This window comes from Cyphomyrmex costatus, unplaced genomic scaffold (genome assembly GCF_001594065.2).
Source record: "Cyphomyrmex costatus isolate MS0001 unplaced genomic scaffold, Ccosl1.0 scaffold166, whole genome shotgun sequence".
Taxonomy (NCBI): domain Eukaryota; kingdom Metazoa; phylum Arthropoda; class Insecta; order Hymenoptera; family Formicidae; genus Cyphomyrmex; species Cyphomyrmex costatus.
Window position 1 is genome coordinate 62528 of NW_017275674.1, and position 15534 is coordinate 78061.

Below are 15534 nucleotides of genomic sequence, written 5' to 3' on the forward strand. Positions count from 1 at the left end.
TGACTTGCATCGTGCTGTTCTGATCGTAAGATCCGTAAAAAGTATCCTCGAACGCTGACGTAGGTGACCCTGATGCTATACAGATCTATACGACTTTTTCTCGATGCTACTTTAGAAGACACCAGTTGATTGTTAACATTGCATTACGGAGAACAAGACACGATTGAGTGCCATATAAATTTTGTGCGCCACGAATTGTAGATTTCTGTTTTCATGTTAATTACGAAGATTTACGATCGAAGATTATACGTTAATTGTGTTTGGAGCGATCATTTACGAATAAATTGTAAATATTATATGTCGAATTAAGTATTGAAAATAAATATGGAGCGATGAATCAAGATTAGAAAATCTACGTTACATTGCGACGAGCATGCAATCGTAATAAGTTGATAAAATAAATTGCAATAAATTCTTCCTATCCAAAAGTACGATTATCGAAAAAGTCATCAGTTATTACGTTTTGAAATTGGTAATCAAGGCTTTTTTAAATCAAGTTTACGGAACGAATGCAATTTCGTAGAAACCTACCTCAATTTCGCTAATAGATATCAAGGTCTCAGAGGTTTCTAAAGAGAAGAATCGATAAGTTGTTATGCAAGAGATTAATAGAATAACGTATTAAGGAGAATAGGCGTTGTATATATATCCGATATAAAAGATTGGCGAAGATTTATCTCTTGCGCGCGATATGATCGAATCCATAATGCTCACGTTTTGTCTAACGATCTTCCTGGGTCACGTTGGTGGGATCTTATCTCCGGCTATTCTGGAAACGGTTCATCACTTCTTGGCAGGATTCCCACCGCCCGACGATCTAGTGCTGGATGAAGACACGGTACCTGGACGGCATTACCTATCTTTCGACTTTCTCGTGATTGGAGCTGGTTCGGCGGGGTCTGTACTCGCGAACCGCCTGACCGAAAATCCTAACTGGAACGTCCTGGTGCTCGAGGAGGGCAGGGATGAGATATTTCTCACAGATATTCCCTTCCTAGCGTCAGCCCTCCACATCACAGACTATGCCCGCGTATACAAGGGTAAATCTCGACCACAAGACACGTACGGTCGCGGTGGGTACTGTCTCTCGATGGTCGACGGTCGTTGCAAAGTGGTGACTGGTAGAGCGGTCGGTGGCACCTCAGTAGTGAACTTCATGATTTACTCAAGGGGTACATCGGCGGATTACGATGGCTGGGAGGCGCTCGGAAATCCCGGGTGGAGCTACGAGGACATATTGCCTTATTTCATCAAGTCCGAAAGATGCAGGCTGATCGATAAAGACATGAGGTGCGTGATAAGATCGTGAGATACTCGCATGAGAATTATAGATTAATTTGATTTCCTTTTTTTTTTACTGTGAATCTTTTTATTTACGTTAATTCAATTACATGTAATTTCCGTTATTTTATTATATAATGTTCATGTAATGTAAAAATAATTAAACATTAAGCGTGATATCTTATATTCGTCCTCGTACTTCATTTTGCACGATTCTTCTCTCGTCAGGTATCACGGATACGAAGGATATCTGGATGTCACTACTCCTCCTTATGCCACTCCTCTGAAAGAATGTTTCTTGAATGCTGGCCAAGAGCTTGGTTACGAACTGATAGATTACAACAGCGATAAGTTCATCGGTTTCTCAACTGTGCAAGCAAATTTACGAAATGGTCACAGAGTCAGCGCCAGCAAAGCTTTCCTCAAACCAATTCGCGACAGAACCAACTTTTATCTGTCTAAGCTCTCGACAGTAACTAAAATTGTTATTAATCCGCAAACAAAAAAAGCCGAGGGCGTTCAATTTATGAGAGGCCATAAAATGTATTTTGTTTCCGCTACTAAAGAGATTATACTTTGTGCAGGTAAGCATTCAGAATATCGTTAAAAGATATATTTATGGAACAAACGTACAATTTCAATTTCCCTCTCCCTCTCTCTCTTTCTCTCTCTCTCTACATAAAGCTTTAATAAAACATTACCGAATCTATTTAATAAAATATTTTATAAAATGTAAAATTATTCTAATTTAGCCCGTTTATCATTTTTTATTCTCATTTAGCTATTTATCATTTTTTAATCGAAAGTTTTATCTAATATTTTTGTATGTACAGGTACTTTGGGTTCACCACGGTTACTGATGCTTTCCGGAATAGGTCCACGAGATCATTTGAATTCATTAGACATCGATGTGATCGAGGATCTTCCGGTGGGATTTAACTTACAAGATCACGTGAGCATGTCAGCTTTAACGTTTCTAGTCAATGAGAGTGTGACTATTGTCGAGCCACGTTTAGGTTCGAATCCAGTTAATTTTGTGAAGTACCTGATAGAAGGAAATGGTCCTTTAACTATACCCGGAGGTGCCGAAGCGATGGCCCTTGTTAACACCAAAGCTAATAATCATATGAAAAAAATACAGAAGGAAAAGTCCAAATTGAAGTACATTCACCATGTAAATACGCATAAGTACGACAAGCAGTATAGTAAGTATTTGTCATCGTACAAGTTAAAATTTATTAAACAAACGAATAAACAAAAAAAGATTAGTTTTGTTTTAATAAAAAATCAAGATGTTTACTAATTTTTAAAATATAAATTATTAGAAAAAACAAAATCAATTAATTATCTTTATAATACATCAAATTTAAAAGTAATGGTAATAAGACATTTCAGATATATTTTATATATTTATCAAACAAAATTGGCTTGTTCTTTTGCTATTATAATTTTTTAAACTCAATTAGCTCTGGCAGAAATCACAATATAAATCATTTTTTATAGCTGTTCCCAACATAACTTCCATCACCATAAGTCGTAATGTCTTCAATAAGATATCTTCTCATACTAACGGGAGCAAGCTGTCAAAGGATGACTTTCCCGACGTCGAGTTGGTATTAGGCGCAAGCTCGTTAGCCGGAGATACTTCCGGCATTTATCGCAGTCTTTTAGGATTAACGGAAGAATTTTATAAGGAGGTTTATGGTGATTACAAAGGCTTTGATAGCTTCATGATCGTACCTGTTCTTCTGCAACCTAAGAGTCGCGGTAGACTCACTTTGAGAAGCAACAATCCATGGGACTCGCCGATTGTGGATATCAATTATTATGATCATGAGGATGATCTGAATACAATGGTGCAAGCTATAAAAATCGTAAGAAGAGAATCTTTACGTATTAATGGTCTTCCCTTATTTTTTATTTTTTTTTTACTCACTTTATACTTTACACTGCATTATAGAAATCTCTATTTATCTCGTACATTCTAAATTATATTCCTTTTGTAATTAAAAAAGCATCCTTTATTCTTTTATCTTTACATTACAGTTATTTATTATATTTTCTTTACTTACTTTGCGTTCTAATATTCTCTTATTAACTATCATTTAGAACTACATTCTCAAATAATTGAAGCATATTTATTCCTCTTGTTCTCCACATTTATTATTTTATTAAAAAATTTTTTTTACTTCATTTATATTATGTAATATTTATATTATACAACATATTCTTTCATTATCTTACACATTAAAAATTATATTCTATATATAATTAAAACATTTTTTGTCATTTTTCAATTTTTTAATATAATTTAATATTTTTATCGCACATCTTATCATAGGCGATTGAAGTGGCTTCCACGAAGGCGTTCGAGCGTTTTAACACTACGATGCTGCCAGTATCGTTTCCGGGATGCAAGCATATCGCTTTTAAGAGCGACGCATACTGGGCCTGCGTCTCCCGTCAGGTGTCGACGACTCTGGGTCACTACGCTGGCACGTGCAAGATGAGCACCCGGAGGAATTCGGGAGTGGTGGACCACAGGCTGCGGGTGCACGGGATCGACGGTCTCAGGGTCGTGGACGCCAGCGTGATGCCGACTATAATCGCTGGTCATACAAATGCACCAGTGTACATGATCGCTGAGAAGGCCAATGACATGATCAAGGAGGACTGGAAAGAGGTTTGTCACTAGCCCGTGCCGCAAACCGCGCTCCATGTAATATCAGGGAAAAGAAATAGGCGGTACGCGGTACCGCGGTTAACTAACCAGGCAGCTAGAGAACCGCGTACCGCGTACTGCGTACCGCGTTCCATGTAATCGCACCCTGATTCTTTTTTGAAAATGAAATAATTTATAAAATTACGATTTGTGTTGGACCGTTGATTTGAAAAACAAGTAAATATGATAATGTAATCGGATTCATGTAATTCATATAGATTAAAGGTATCACTTGTGTTTTACTTTTTAATTTGGAAGGTATAGAATTTAATTTGACGCCGATTGTTGATATCAAATCTTTTCATCATCATTTTTATGATGAACTAAAGAATGTTAGTTTTCATCACGCGTGTACGTAATGTGCCCTATACCTTGAAGCTTTTGCGTGCTGTAAATAGCCAATACCTCAAGCCGTTGAGTTATTTCTCTAATCCCACTCTTCTGCGCAAAAACAGTTGTATAGGGCACATTACGACGAGCACTTGTAATGTAAAATTCCATGTGTAGCGAGTGGGGGCATATTTGCTTATAGTTCAGCACAGGCGCTCGTACTCTCGCGTCCTGCCCTGCTGCGCTATAAACAACTATCGTTATCCTCCACTGTTACACAATGTAGATACTATTTACACTTTTAGGAATTTATTGTATAAATTTTTTATATGAAATTACAAGGTATCTATTATTAGTGTTATTCTGTTTATTTTTTTACATGTATACCAGGAGATGTGGATTTACATCGCACGTTTTTTCCATAATTTTTTCTTTTGACGCGAGGTCATTGTATTCCACCCAGCAGTTTCCAGGGCGTGGAACTATTGCCGTGTAATGTCCTATTTCTGCCATGGCCGGATATTTAAAATCTACTATTCCTAACAACTGTAGTTCCTTTCCTGGATTTAAAGGATTTGCTATTTTATGTGCTATTTTTTCCAATTTTATTGCTGGATTTTTATATTTGATGGTATATATGTCAAATAATACTATAGGTCCTGAAGAAATTTTCCGTATGAATATATAGATTTGGCACAACGTAAACGTAATAATGGAAATACTGTAACATTGTGTGTGTTTGTGTATGTGTGTGTGTGTGTTTTTATATGTACGCGTGATCGATTAACATACTATTTGTATAATTGTAATACATTATATTAGTTGATATATGCATTTTTTGATTACGTAAAAAGTATATGTTCGAAAATAATATGATTTAAATTACCTATTTTACACAACTTTGTTGTTTCAAAATCAGTACAATGTCTATGACAACATTTTTTTTTGCCTTTTGATACAACATTGTTTTCTATAATGTTGTAAACGTCTCCTTTTAATAAGTAATTGTACTCTATCTGGGACACTGTTAATTTCTTCCATCTAGGTGGGCACCCTTTATTACACACTGAAATTTCTTCAAAACTCGGAGTGTTTTTAAAAAGTTGGCTCGCCAAATAGCCAACGTTCGTTTGGCAATCAACATGAATACAATCTTTATGTACATCGCGAGTCGTAAATATAGATAATAGTAATTGTCCACGTAGTTTGTAGGTATATGCTGTAATTCCATTTTTAAAAATATCTTTTGCCATTTCATATAATTTATTTTCGATTTTGCGTATCTACAGTAAAGCACATTAATAATAATTGAAACTAGATGAACTTTTTTTGTCTCAAGAAATACTATTATTTCTGAATGATTAATAGAGTAAGATTTATAAGCGTATTTCTTATTTACAAATGATTATAACTTCGATATTCTGCGTTAAAATTTTCGGTTATAATTTAGTTAAGGCAACTGTTACATTAAATTCGCGAGAATTGAGACTGTACATACACATTGAAAAGAATACTTTACATTAGATATTATACACGAGTCGCTATAGGTTCGTATGATTTTGCTTGTAGAAAGTTACTTTCGAAGTAATATATGTACCTCATATTCGAAATCTTTGTAATCTGACAAGGTGGCGAGGACAATTTGTAGCAAGCTGTCGAATGCACAAGTGTTTACGAAGCAATAATTTCGATCCTCTATTTTTCCTGCTTGCAATTCCCTGGAATTTCCATTTTTTATTATTGGGAGTTTAGCACTTCTCCACGTCAAAGCATCTTTTATACCGCGCGGATCATCTCCTAAATATTTTGCCTTGTGCTTTTTATTATTTAAAATTAAACCTCGCCGATTTTCTGTTTCTCTTGTAGCAAGAATGTTTTTTGATTTCAATGAAGAGCAAGGAAGACAGATTTTTTTCTGCCCTGCTTCTTCACCATAAGCCATGGAACATTTGTTTAATGCATGTGTTATTTTGCATATAGCACAAATAAGTGCACCAGATGGTACGTCAATATTGTTACAAGCAGGACACAATTTTGGTTCACCTGTTTATACAGTTGAAATGTTAACAATAATCTAAATGAGACCGTAATGTGTATAACATAATTAAAACGCGAAAAAAGGCCAAATAAGTGATAAATAGTGTTTAAAGAACGTATTATAAGGCCAAAGTGTAATCAACAATAATCGAAGTAAAACCATAATCGGTTGTTGCAACAAATACATATTGCTCGAATTACTCATGGCGATGCCGCCTTTCAGGACATATTACGTGTGATTCAAAATTTTTTATATTTTAGTTGTTATGCACCCTCGAAGAATGGACTTTGTTGGCTCGAGATAAGAGACTTGTAGTGTCTTTTATTAATCTTTTAAATTTAAATTTACTCGTAGTTTTTTTAACAGGGTCGGAGATACTACCGCGTCTCCTGATTATCATATACCTTAGCAATGGAATTAATAGGATACCCGGCGCCTATGGAATATAAAGAGATCCAGATAGATTCAAACTTTGGTTGAGATAATACTTTTGGCGACAAATTCTTTACAGTTTTTCAAGGATATTAGGTGAGGGAAGGGGAGAGAATAATATAGATGCTAGTAAGCAGCAGTGTTGTTAAATTGTTCATCGATTTGATATCGTGATATTTGCTCTTCCTAATTCAAATTTTAAGAATTGCGTTTAAAGTTCGAAAGTAATGGCGCGTAATTTGAAGAAGTATAAACAGATATTATATGTATAATAAAAATCATTTAAGAAAATTATTGAACGCTATATAATCCGTGATGTTTCCGATTGTTTCTTGACCCTTTCTTATGTTTTAATTGTGAAATATTAATATCATATTTTTACTTTCGTTTTTCTCCATGTGACACTCTTCGGTGCTTACTGTATCAATTAATAAATCATTTTTTTCTCACCGTTAACATTTAATTCTTCACGAAGATAATCTAGATGAATTTTTAGAAAGTCATCTTCTCTCATAGGGACACTGCAATTTTTTATTTTATTAAATTCCCCTTCGACTCTTTCAGCACGATGCACCATTGGTTTGGTGCATAGTTCTAATCCAGTTGTTTTTTTTAAAGGCACCCTTACAAAGCGTTTGCTGCATTTTCCAGCCCCTTTAATTACTTTGCATTTCAAAAGTATTTCTTGCGCATGTTGATTCTCGATCACACATTGCAAAGTACTACCGCATTTGCAAGAACCTAAAGAAAAAAAAATAATCGCATCTTTATAATTATTGTTACTATTAATATAATTTCAGATTATTAATAGAAAGTACTCAACAAAAACTAGGGAACACTTTTGAACACGCTAAAGATTATTGACCGTTGAAGCAAAAATGATCACTTTTGTTTCACGCATATTTTCGTTAAAAATTTCAATTATAGATTTCGAAAGTAGAGATTTTAACCTTTAAAATGCTTTTTTAATTTTTTGTCTGCAATAATTTTTCACAAAGTTGCGATATTTTGATTATTGCGCATATTTCTTTACGTTCGATAGTGTTTCCTATTTTTTGAGTAGTATATTTTTATACACAATAAAAACAATATTAACAAATTAAGTAATAAACAATATTCACCAAAAGGAGAACGAAACAATCAAAATAATGTCAATTTGACGTCATATTGATATTATTTTGATTTGGTCATTTGACATTGTCGAGGACATTGTTTTGTTCTTCTTGGGAACGTCTATGTGTAAGTGTGTATGTGTGTGTGTTTTACACTTTTTCTATTTCATCACACACACATTTTCTTGATTTATAATAATCTTATATGTAATATTACTTGAAGATACGTACAATAATTACAAATTTTATATACTTACCGTTTATATAGCCAGATGTACCATTATTAGATAAATAATGGTTACGAAAACGAAATCCACATTTTAATTTCACGGCGTCCCAAATTTTTTTAGTTATAAAATCTTCCCACAATCCAGGTCGAAGAGTTTTCCAAATTCTATGTCTTATTTTCTTTTTTTGTACATGTTTATAAGATTTGAATACAATTAGCTCATTAAATTCTGTATTTGGCACCGTTATTAAAAATTTTACAGGTTTTATATTTTTCTTATATCGTAGATCTTCCAAAGACGTGTTAATCATATTGACAGCGTTTGTTGTACTTGCATCTTGTATATGACCGTGAAGTTTATTACGTACACCGTATACATTGTTACACACCATCGCATAAATAGACGTTGACTCTAATTTTCCATTTAAAGAAATTGATATTTCGGACCAAATCGAATTAGTTTTTGGAACTATTTTGTCCGATATCACTATTCTATCTTTGAACGCCACAACACTTTTCACAAAATCTTCTTTTTTAACTTTAGGTGGACGACCTTTAGTACGATACATTTTTCAGATATTTATCCAATAACGTTTCGCAGTCGAATGTAGTTTGAAACCAAGATATACTCTGTGAGACAAGCGAGAATAAACGAAAGCGCGAGAGTTGAGATGCCTGGCCACCAATAAGCGGAACACGTGTGTCGATACGAAATAAGTAGCGGCTAAGAAACAAGCAATTGCGCGGGAATCATCCTCTTGTTCATACGCTGGATGGAAAAGGACTTGGTGACCAGACATCACGAAAAGGCAGCGAAAAGATTTGATATCAATAGTCGGCGCCAAGTTATTCTACCTTATTACTTACTTAATTTTAATGATATTTATCATTTGTATACAAGATTTGATATCAACAGTTGGCGCCAAGTTAAATTTTACCAAATTAAAAAGTAAAACACAAGTGGTACCTTTAATTTTTAAGAACCCATATAGTATTGTACTATTATTTAAATTCTATTAAATTAAAAAGTAAAACCCATGTGGTACTATCTTTATCTTCATACAATGAAACCTAAGTATATGCCTTTGTATTCTTATTAAAAGATCTTCCTATTCGAAACCAAGTGATTTAATTCTTCTTTAAAAAAATTATATCACAATTAATTTAAAAACAAAATGAGAAAAATCTATTTAAATAGAAAAATTTTTTATGTAAAAACACTTCGCGCTGGTAAATCGAATAAGAAAAACAATGAAAACTATTCACTTTGTGTTACTTTTTGTGGTAATATATTATTACAATTTAACGCGTGATAGTACTGCGATAGTTTTAAATATACGTCATATCGGTTAGCAGTCAGTAGAATTTAAAATAATAATTTTATTACATTTTTACCAATTTTACTATAAAAATAGGTCTTTTCTTTATTCCTGCACTGTCTGAATTGGTGCACACGGTGCAGGAATAAAGAACAGATTTAATCTTATCCGCACATGTGGAAGTGAGAGGCCCAATTATTTTTTATCTCGTTATGTTGTTACAATAAGTAAAACGCGGGGCCGCGTGCGCTGCACCGTCGCACATAGCCTAACGCCGGCCCTGGAGAAGCGGAAGGAAGAAGAAATGCTACGACGGCGACGTGTAAAACGTGGGACGCGCGATTGCGAAGGGGCGAAGTATGTGATGTAGTAGAGAATTTTCTTTTATTTGTATAGAGGTGAGAGAAGAAAAAAGAAAACATTGGTGCTTGTGTGTCATAAAAATTCTTAACTTCTAGTTTCCATGCTCGTATTGCTGTGCATTATAGCGCGTATCAATAAACGCGTATTAATTTAAAATTATTTTATAACTTACTGATTAATTTGATAAACTGTCAAATAACGTATCAAAATTTGACTAAAATTAGCTGAATTCAACATGACGCACATCTAAAGGGTTTAAAAAATTTCTGTTTCGATGCGTCATTACGTGTAAGAAAAACGTATATTGTGATTGATGGATGGAACGTGTGAAAATGCGTGTTTCACACACGCTATAACGCATGCATAGAAACTAATAGCGTTTTTATTGGCAGAACTAGTGCACACCCAGTGCACCTTAAAGCCATTGTACAAATTAACGTAAAATATTCAATATACTTTATTATGTTAATTGATAAAATATACTACAATAGGCATTTTATCAATTGAAAGGTCTCACTTTTATATTTAAATTAGAGTAGTGTATTATAATGGCTTTAATTCTGTCAATGAAAAACACTATAAAACTAAAAACTTTAAGGAGAAAAGACTTAAGCCCTTCAGACCTGATTTTAATCATGTTAAAAAAAAATTTTAATTAAATTTAAGAGCACTTTAATAAGTAATTTATACTAAAGAATTAATTTTTTCCCAATTTTTAATTATTTTTTTTACATATACATTATTATATGTATACATTTGATTTCTCCGATAATATTTAATAGAATTAAATAATTTTAATAAATAATACTTCAAATTTGTTATACACTATACTTTAATATATAAGATCTGAAGGGATTGAAAAAAATGTTGCGTGTAAAACAACGAAGCGTTACATACTTATAAATATGTTATAGTGAAGTATTATTGTTGTAGAAATATATAGAACACAATTGTGCGTAATTATTACACAATGTTTTACGTATGTAAAAATTAAATAACACATTTTGTTCACATATCGATGATTTACTGAAACAACGATATAATTCAAAAGTTATTTTGGAGTTGTTTACAAAAAAAATGAAAACATAAAAAAAGAACATACTTTTATTCCTTTACTTTACTACAATCATTTAAATTTTATTTTCTAGAAAAAAATTTTTGAGCTATGTCATTGTTTCAATAAATGTGCAATACATTCTAATCAATGGCTGTTTATAATAAATAGAAATAAGGAAGAAAAAAATGTCATTAATAATTTATAATATTATTTAGTAGATTAATCAATTTTATAGAAAAAGGCGTTCATTCTCTTTGGCTGCTTATAGCTGCTAGTTAAGATAGTACATTTACATTAATCAAATGTTTTAATTTAAATAACAATATAAATAAATACGATGATAAAAACAACGATACGCATCTAAATTATTGCATAAGTTAATAATCTATTTTTTTTAATATTCTAAATTAAAAATCGAGCCCTCATGCTAAGTACAAAATGTTGTTATCCATCATCTTTAATGCAAGAAATCTTACGATGATAAAAAGTACTCCATATATTTGACATCTCGTTGTACCTATAAAAATAAGAAATTTAAAATATTAAGTTAATAAATATAAAATTAATTATAAAAAATTTTAATATAAAGACATTAAATAAATAATCTTTATGCGTTTTTAGAACTCTGTTTTTGCAAACTTTCTAACTTAAAAAATTATACATTATAAATATTTAAAAATTATAATTTTTTTACCATTATCACTAAACTGAACACAATCCTGCAGCTCTTCCATCAATGTATAGCCTTCGGTACAAATGCAAAAGCCTGTGAAAAGATATAAAATAACATTTTAGATTGAATCTTTTCGTGACGATAAATCGTGTATTTAACAAAAGGTACCATTAATACAATCCACTTTTGATTTCCAAGTCGAATTGGAATCTTTCAAAGTTGTCGTGATGCAATGGTGATGAGTTTCGCAACGCCCACCTAGTTCTAAAACACAGATTTCCAGCATTATTATATACAGCAGCATTGATCCAAACAAGATTTGACATTCGTATTTTCAACCTTTAGATATCAGTATTTAGCTTAAAATTAACTGATTCCACGTTTTTTTCATTTGATTTTTTTTTAATAGAAGATTAGCACATGATATTGTTTGGAATTGAAGTGATCAATTGAACGCAAAATATAAGCAAAAGTCCAGATATTCGAGTACTCGCCTACATCGACGAAACATCGATGACCGCGTCTATGGGAACCGGCAACGCAATCACACGTCTTACTCACGCCGCATTGGCTATGCTTCAAGAACAGTTGGCACTGAGATTGTTGCTCGCACTTCTCACCAATCCAGGAAGCGGCTTTCAAACACCGTTGATCGTCCTTGGCCAGCACATAATTCAATTCGCAATCGCATCTGTTGTGTATACATTTTGAATTCTGGACAATACATTCGTCATCGCTGTTGCAGTGCTCGTCCAATTCTGAAAAGTAGTTTGACAAATCTAGATCTTATAAATTCTACTTATTTCCACGAAAATTATCGATCAACTGCTTTTTTTCTTGAAAAGAGTTTTTCACTCTTGTTTTATTTCATATTTGTTAATTTAAAAAGAAGTAAATGTAAAATTGTTCTTGTATAACGTAATACATCATTAAATTCATTAAATATTACTTTAAATGGTATATGCAACACACACTATTAAATTAATTAATTTTTATTTTTTAATCAATATTATATATTATATAAAAAATTAAATATTATGTCGTATCAGTTTTATATATATATATATATATATATAATATTAGATGTATAACTATTTTTATGATTCCTGTGGTACTTACTAGCACTCGGTAAACAGCTGCTATTGTCAGGATTTGCATGATGATGCAAACCGCAAGAACAGAAACCGTATTCGCAAAAAGTATTCTTGATATGACAATTGCGGTTTGAGCGACAACGTTTTCCCAAACCTAAATGCAAGTAGAAAATAGTAATTGTAATTCTAATTACTACATGCTAAGTTGATGTTTATTGAAGTAACCAATTTTTTCTTTTACATTGTCGTGCAAAGAGATGCAAACAGTCGTAAACATAGATAATTTATATGCAATGGAAGTAGTGCTAACGGTATAAAAAACGCATTATTTTATTATGATACAAGTAATTATTTTACTTTATGGCACTGAATAATAGACCGCTCGTTGCATCATCCCTTGTTATTACGTACTAATTCGGGTTATTTATTTTTCCCATAAATATGCATAATAAAGAGGCTGACCAGGCTTTGGATACTTCCCAGGAAAAGTTGTAACTGACTCACCGACGGACTCGTAACACCTCCCGTCCGTGAAGTGAGAATCGTGGGCGCATTGACAAGTGCCATCTCGACATTCCGATTGCGGTGTAAATGTGAACTGACATTGGATGTCCTCTTCACAGGGATCGCCGATGAGACTGGCCACTGTTGAAATAACGTGTCTTATGCCCCTGTCTCTAAGTGTTGCGCATTTTATTACTTCTACACTCGCGATGAAAGAATTTCTTGCCTGTAGTTAACAAGAATTCGAATAATCTTTCTCCCTTTGTGAATGCACGGAAGTTCGAAAATAATATTACTAAATACATAATGCTAAAGATATAATGTGATCAAATTTTCAAGCATGGTTCGAAGTTTATATAATTATTAATTGATAAGTAAAATAATTGTACTTAAAAACAAAGAGTGGCAGCAAAGCTATAACAAGGCCACAAATCGATTCACGATCACAACATTTAAAAATCCTTGTTGTTTGTCTAATATTAAACAAAGACAAATGATGCTCATGAGCGTCGTGAGCGTAAATCGGACCGCGGCTCAAGTCTATATATAAATATAACTATATAAATTTTATGTGTACAATGTGTTCATATTTGAATAAACTATTTTATAATTATTATTGTTTGCATATATAATTGCAATAACTATAAAATAATGTATTCAACTATACGTACTTATAAGTACATATAAACTTACATACAGTTGTCACGGTTGCCATCACTATACACGTTTTTCTCTGGAGTACAAGGTGTCTTACAACATGTGATTTTAATCATAAAATGTTAATCTAATTTCGGAACGAAAGACCTCATTTTTGGAAATTTATTTCAGAAATTAACTTAATTCAATTGCTTTACGATCGTGTCGAACGGATCCCTTATCCAGAGTCGGATTTACGCCGTCCTGACTCATTCATAGAAATTATTCGTGATCTCTGTCGGCTCAACGAGCACGACGAACGACACGCTCCAGGTGAGGCGGGATCGTGAGAAAGGAACGGATAGGAATAGGGATGAACGGATATCTCCGCGGGATCTCTCGTTTCTGAGGTCGATGACATCGTTCCTGACTATACGAATAATTAGACCGAGATCCAGAACAACGTTCGAGATTTTTTTAACATTCTATTTTATTTCTAGTTTACATTAAAATTAATAAATAAATAATTAATATCACGTTCTAGAAATGCAGTAAAATATGTATGTAGAATATCTTTCGGACATTTATAGTTTATTTATATTATAGATTTATACATCACAATAACAATAATAATAATAATAGTGATGATATAATATTATTATTGAATACAGTGGTTAATATAAGTATTATTGTATAATATATTTTCAAAGAATATATATTTTCTTTTTATGGGTTAAAATAAATTTTTTCAGTCTTTTATTTACGCGCAAACGTATCGTTGATAATGATCGATCAAATATGTATTTAATTATCTTAGATATGCGAAACAATTTCATGTAGAAAGTAGAAAACTTCAGGCAAAGATAAATGAAACTGTTTTGGTATGGCAAAAAATTCATGTCCGAATATTAAACTCAAAAAATGTATAAAAAATATAGAATACCTCTCAGACATTTGTAGTTATTATTGATCCTAAACTCGATGTAATTGTCTTTGCATGAGCAGGTCTGTTGATTCCGGCAAAACGCATTTGGAATACAGTCGACATCGTATTTACACTGGGAGAAAGTTTCTAGAAAAAAAAAAATATATATATATATTTGTCACGTTTGTGACACAATACGTATTATTCATAGAGTCAGATCTAAACTAAAAGTGTTATGTTCAAAACTTGTGTTGTTAGTAATTTATCATCACAGTTTGTAATAAAAAATGTAAGAAAAGAAGTTACGTAAAATTTTTACGTCTAATTAAAAAATAAAAAAATAGAAGATGCTCTATAACGGAAGTATAAAGCAATCATCTTTGTACTGCGCGGTCGCTGGCCAATTTACCGTGACATAACGAGTACGACCTAACAATCGATTAGACACGATCCGTGAAGAATGATGATCGAAGGATCCTCATATTTCACGGTAGTTGCGCGTTCCGGTATACTCGCTCTTGTCCCCATTAATTAATTCGTAGAAATGAAAGCTGAATTGTACTCCTACTGTAATCGTTCCGTCTAAACTCTATTTGCTTACTGTTGCTACGATTAGCGTTACTGCGATCGTTGCATCGCAGGGACGGGTCCTCGTTGTCGTTGACGTAGGTGATCGTCACGCAGACGGTAACGGGTACGAGGACGAGGAACCCCGTGAAGCCGCATACCGTCCACGTCCTCGTCATCCTCGCGACGACGGCGGACGCACGTCTCGTACGAAACGTTTCATCACCATCGGTGGCCAACTTATTGTCATTT

At 33.0% G+C, this 15534-nt stretch overlaps 2 protein-coding genes across 2 annotated transcripts; one reads left to right on the top strand and one right to left on the bottom strand.

Annotated features, from left to right (window-relative positions):
- Positions 1-706: 706 nt before the first annotated feature.
- Positions 707-3976, top strand: LOC108771805 (glucose dehydrogenase [FAD, quinone]). Its single transcript, XM_018537171.1, has 5 exons — positions 707-1290; positions 1510-1865; positions 2115-2486; positions 2785-3155; positions 3623-3976. Exons 1-5 carry the CDS (start codon positions 707-709, stop codon positions 3974-3976), a joined length of 2037 nt encoding a protein of 678 aa, XP_018392673.1.
- A 7268-nt stretch (positions 3977-11244) lies between these two features.
- Positions 11245-15507, bottom strand: LOC108771839 (tenascin). Its single transcript, XM_018537218.1, has 8 exons — positions 15317-15507; positions 14734-14862; positions 13155-13295; positions 12676-12804; positions 12051-12314; positions 11725-11820; positions 11578-11649; positions 11245-11400 (listed from the first exon to the last, which is right to left on the bottom strand). The coding sequence occupies exons 1-8, from the start codon at positions 15459-15461 to the stop codon at positions 11306-11308; spliced, it is 1071 nt and encodes a 356-aa protein (XP_018392720.1). The 5' UTR covers positions 15462-15507; the 3' UTR covers positions 11245-11305.
- Between the last annotated feature and the right edge of the window lie 27 nt (positions 15508-15534).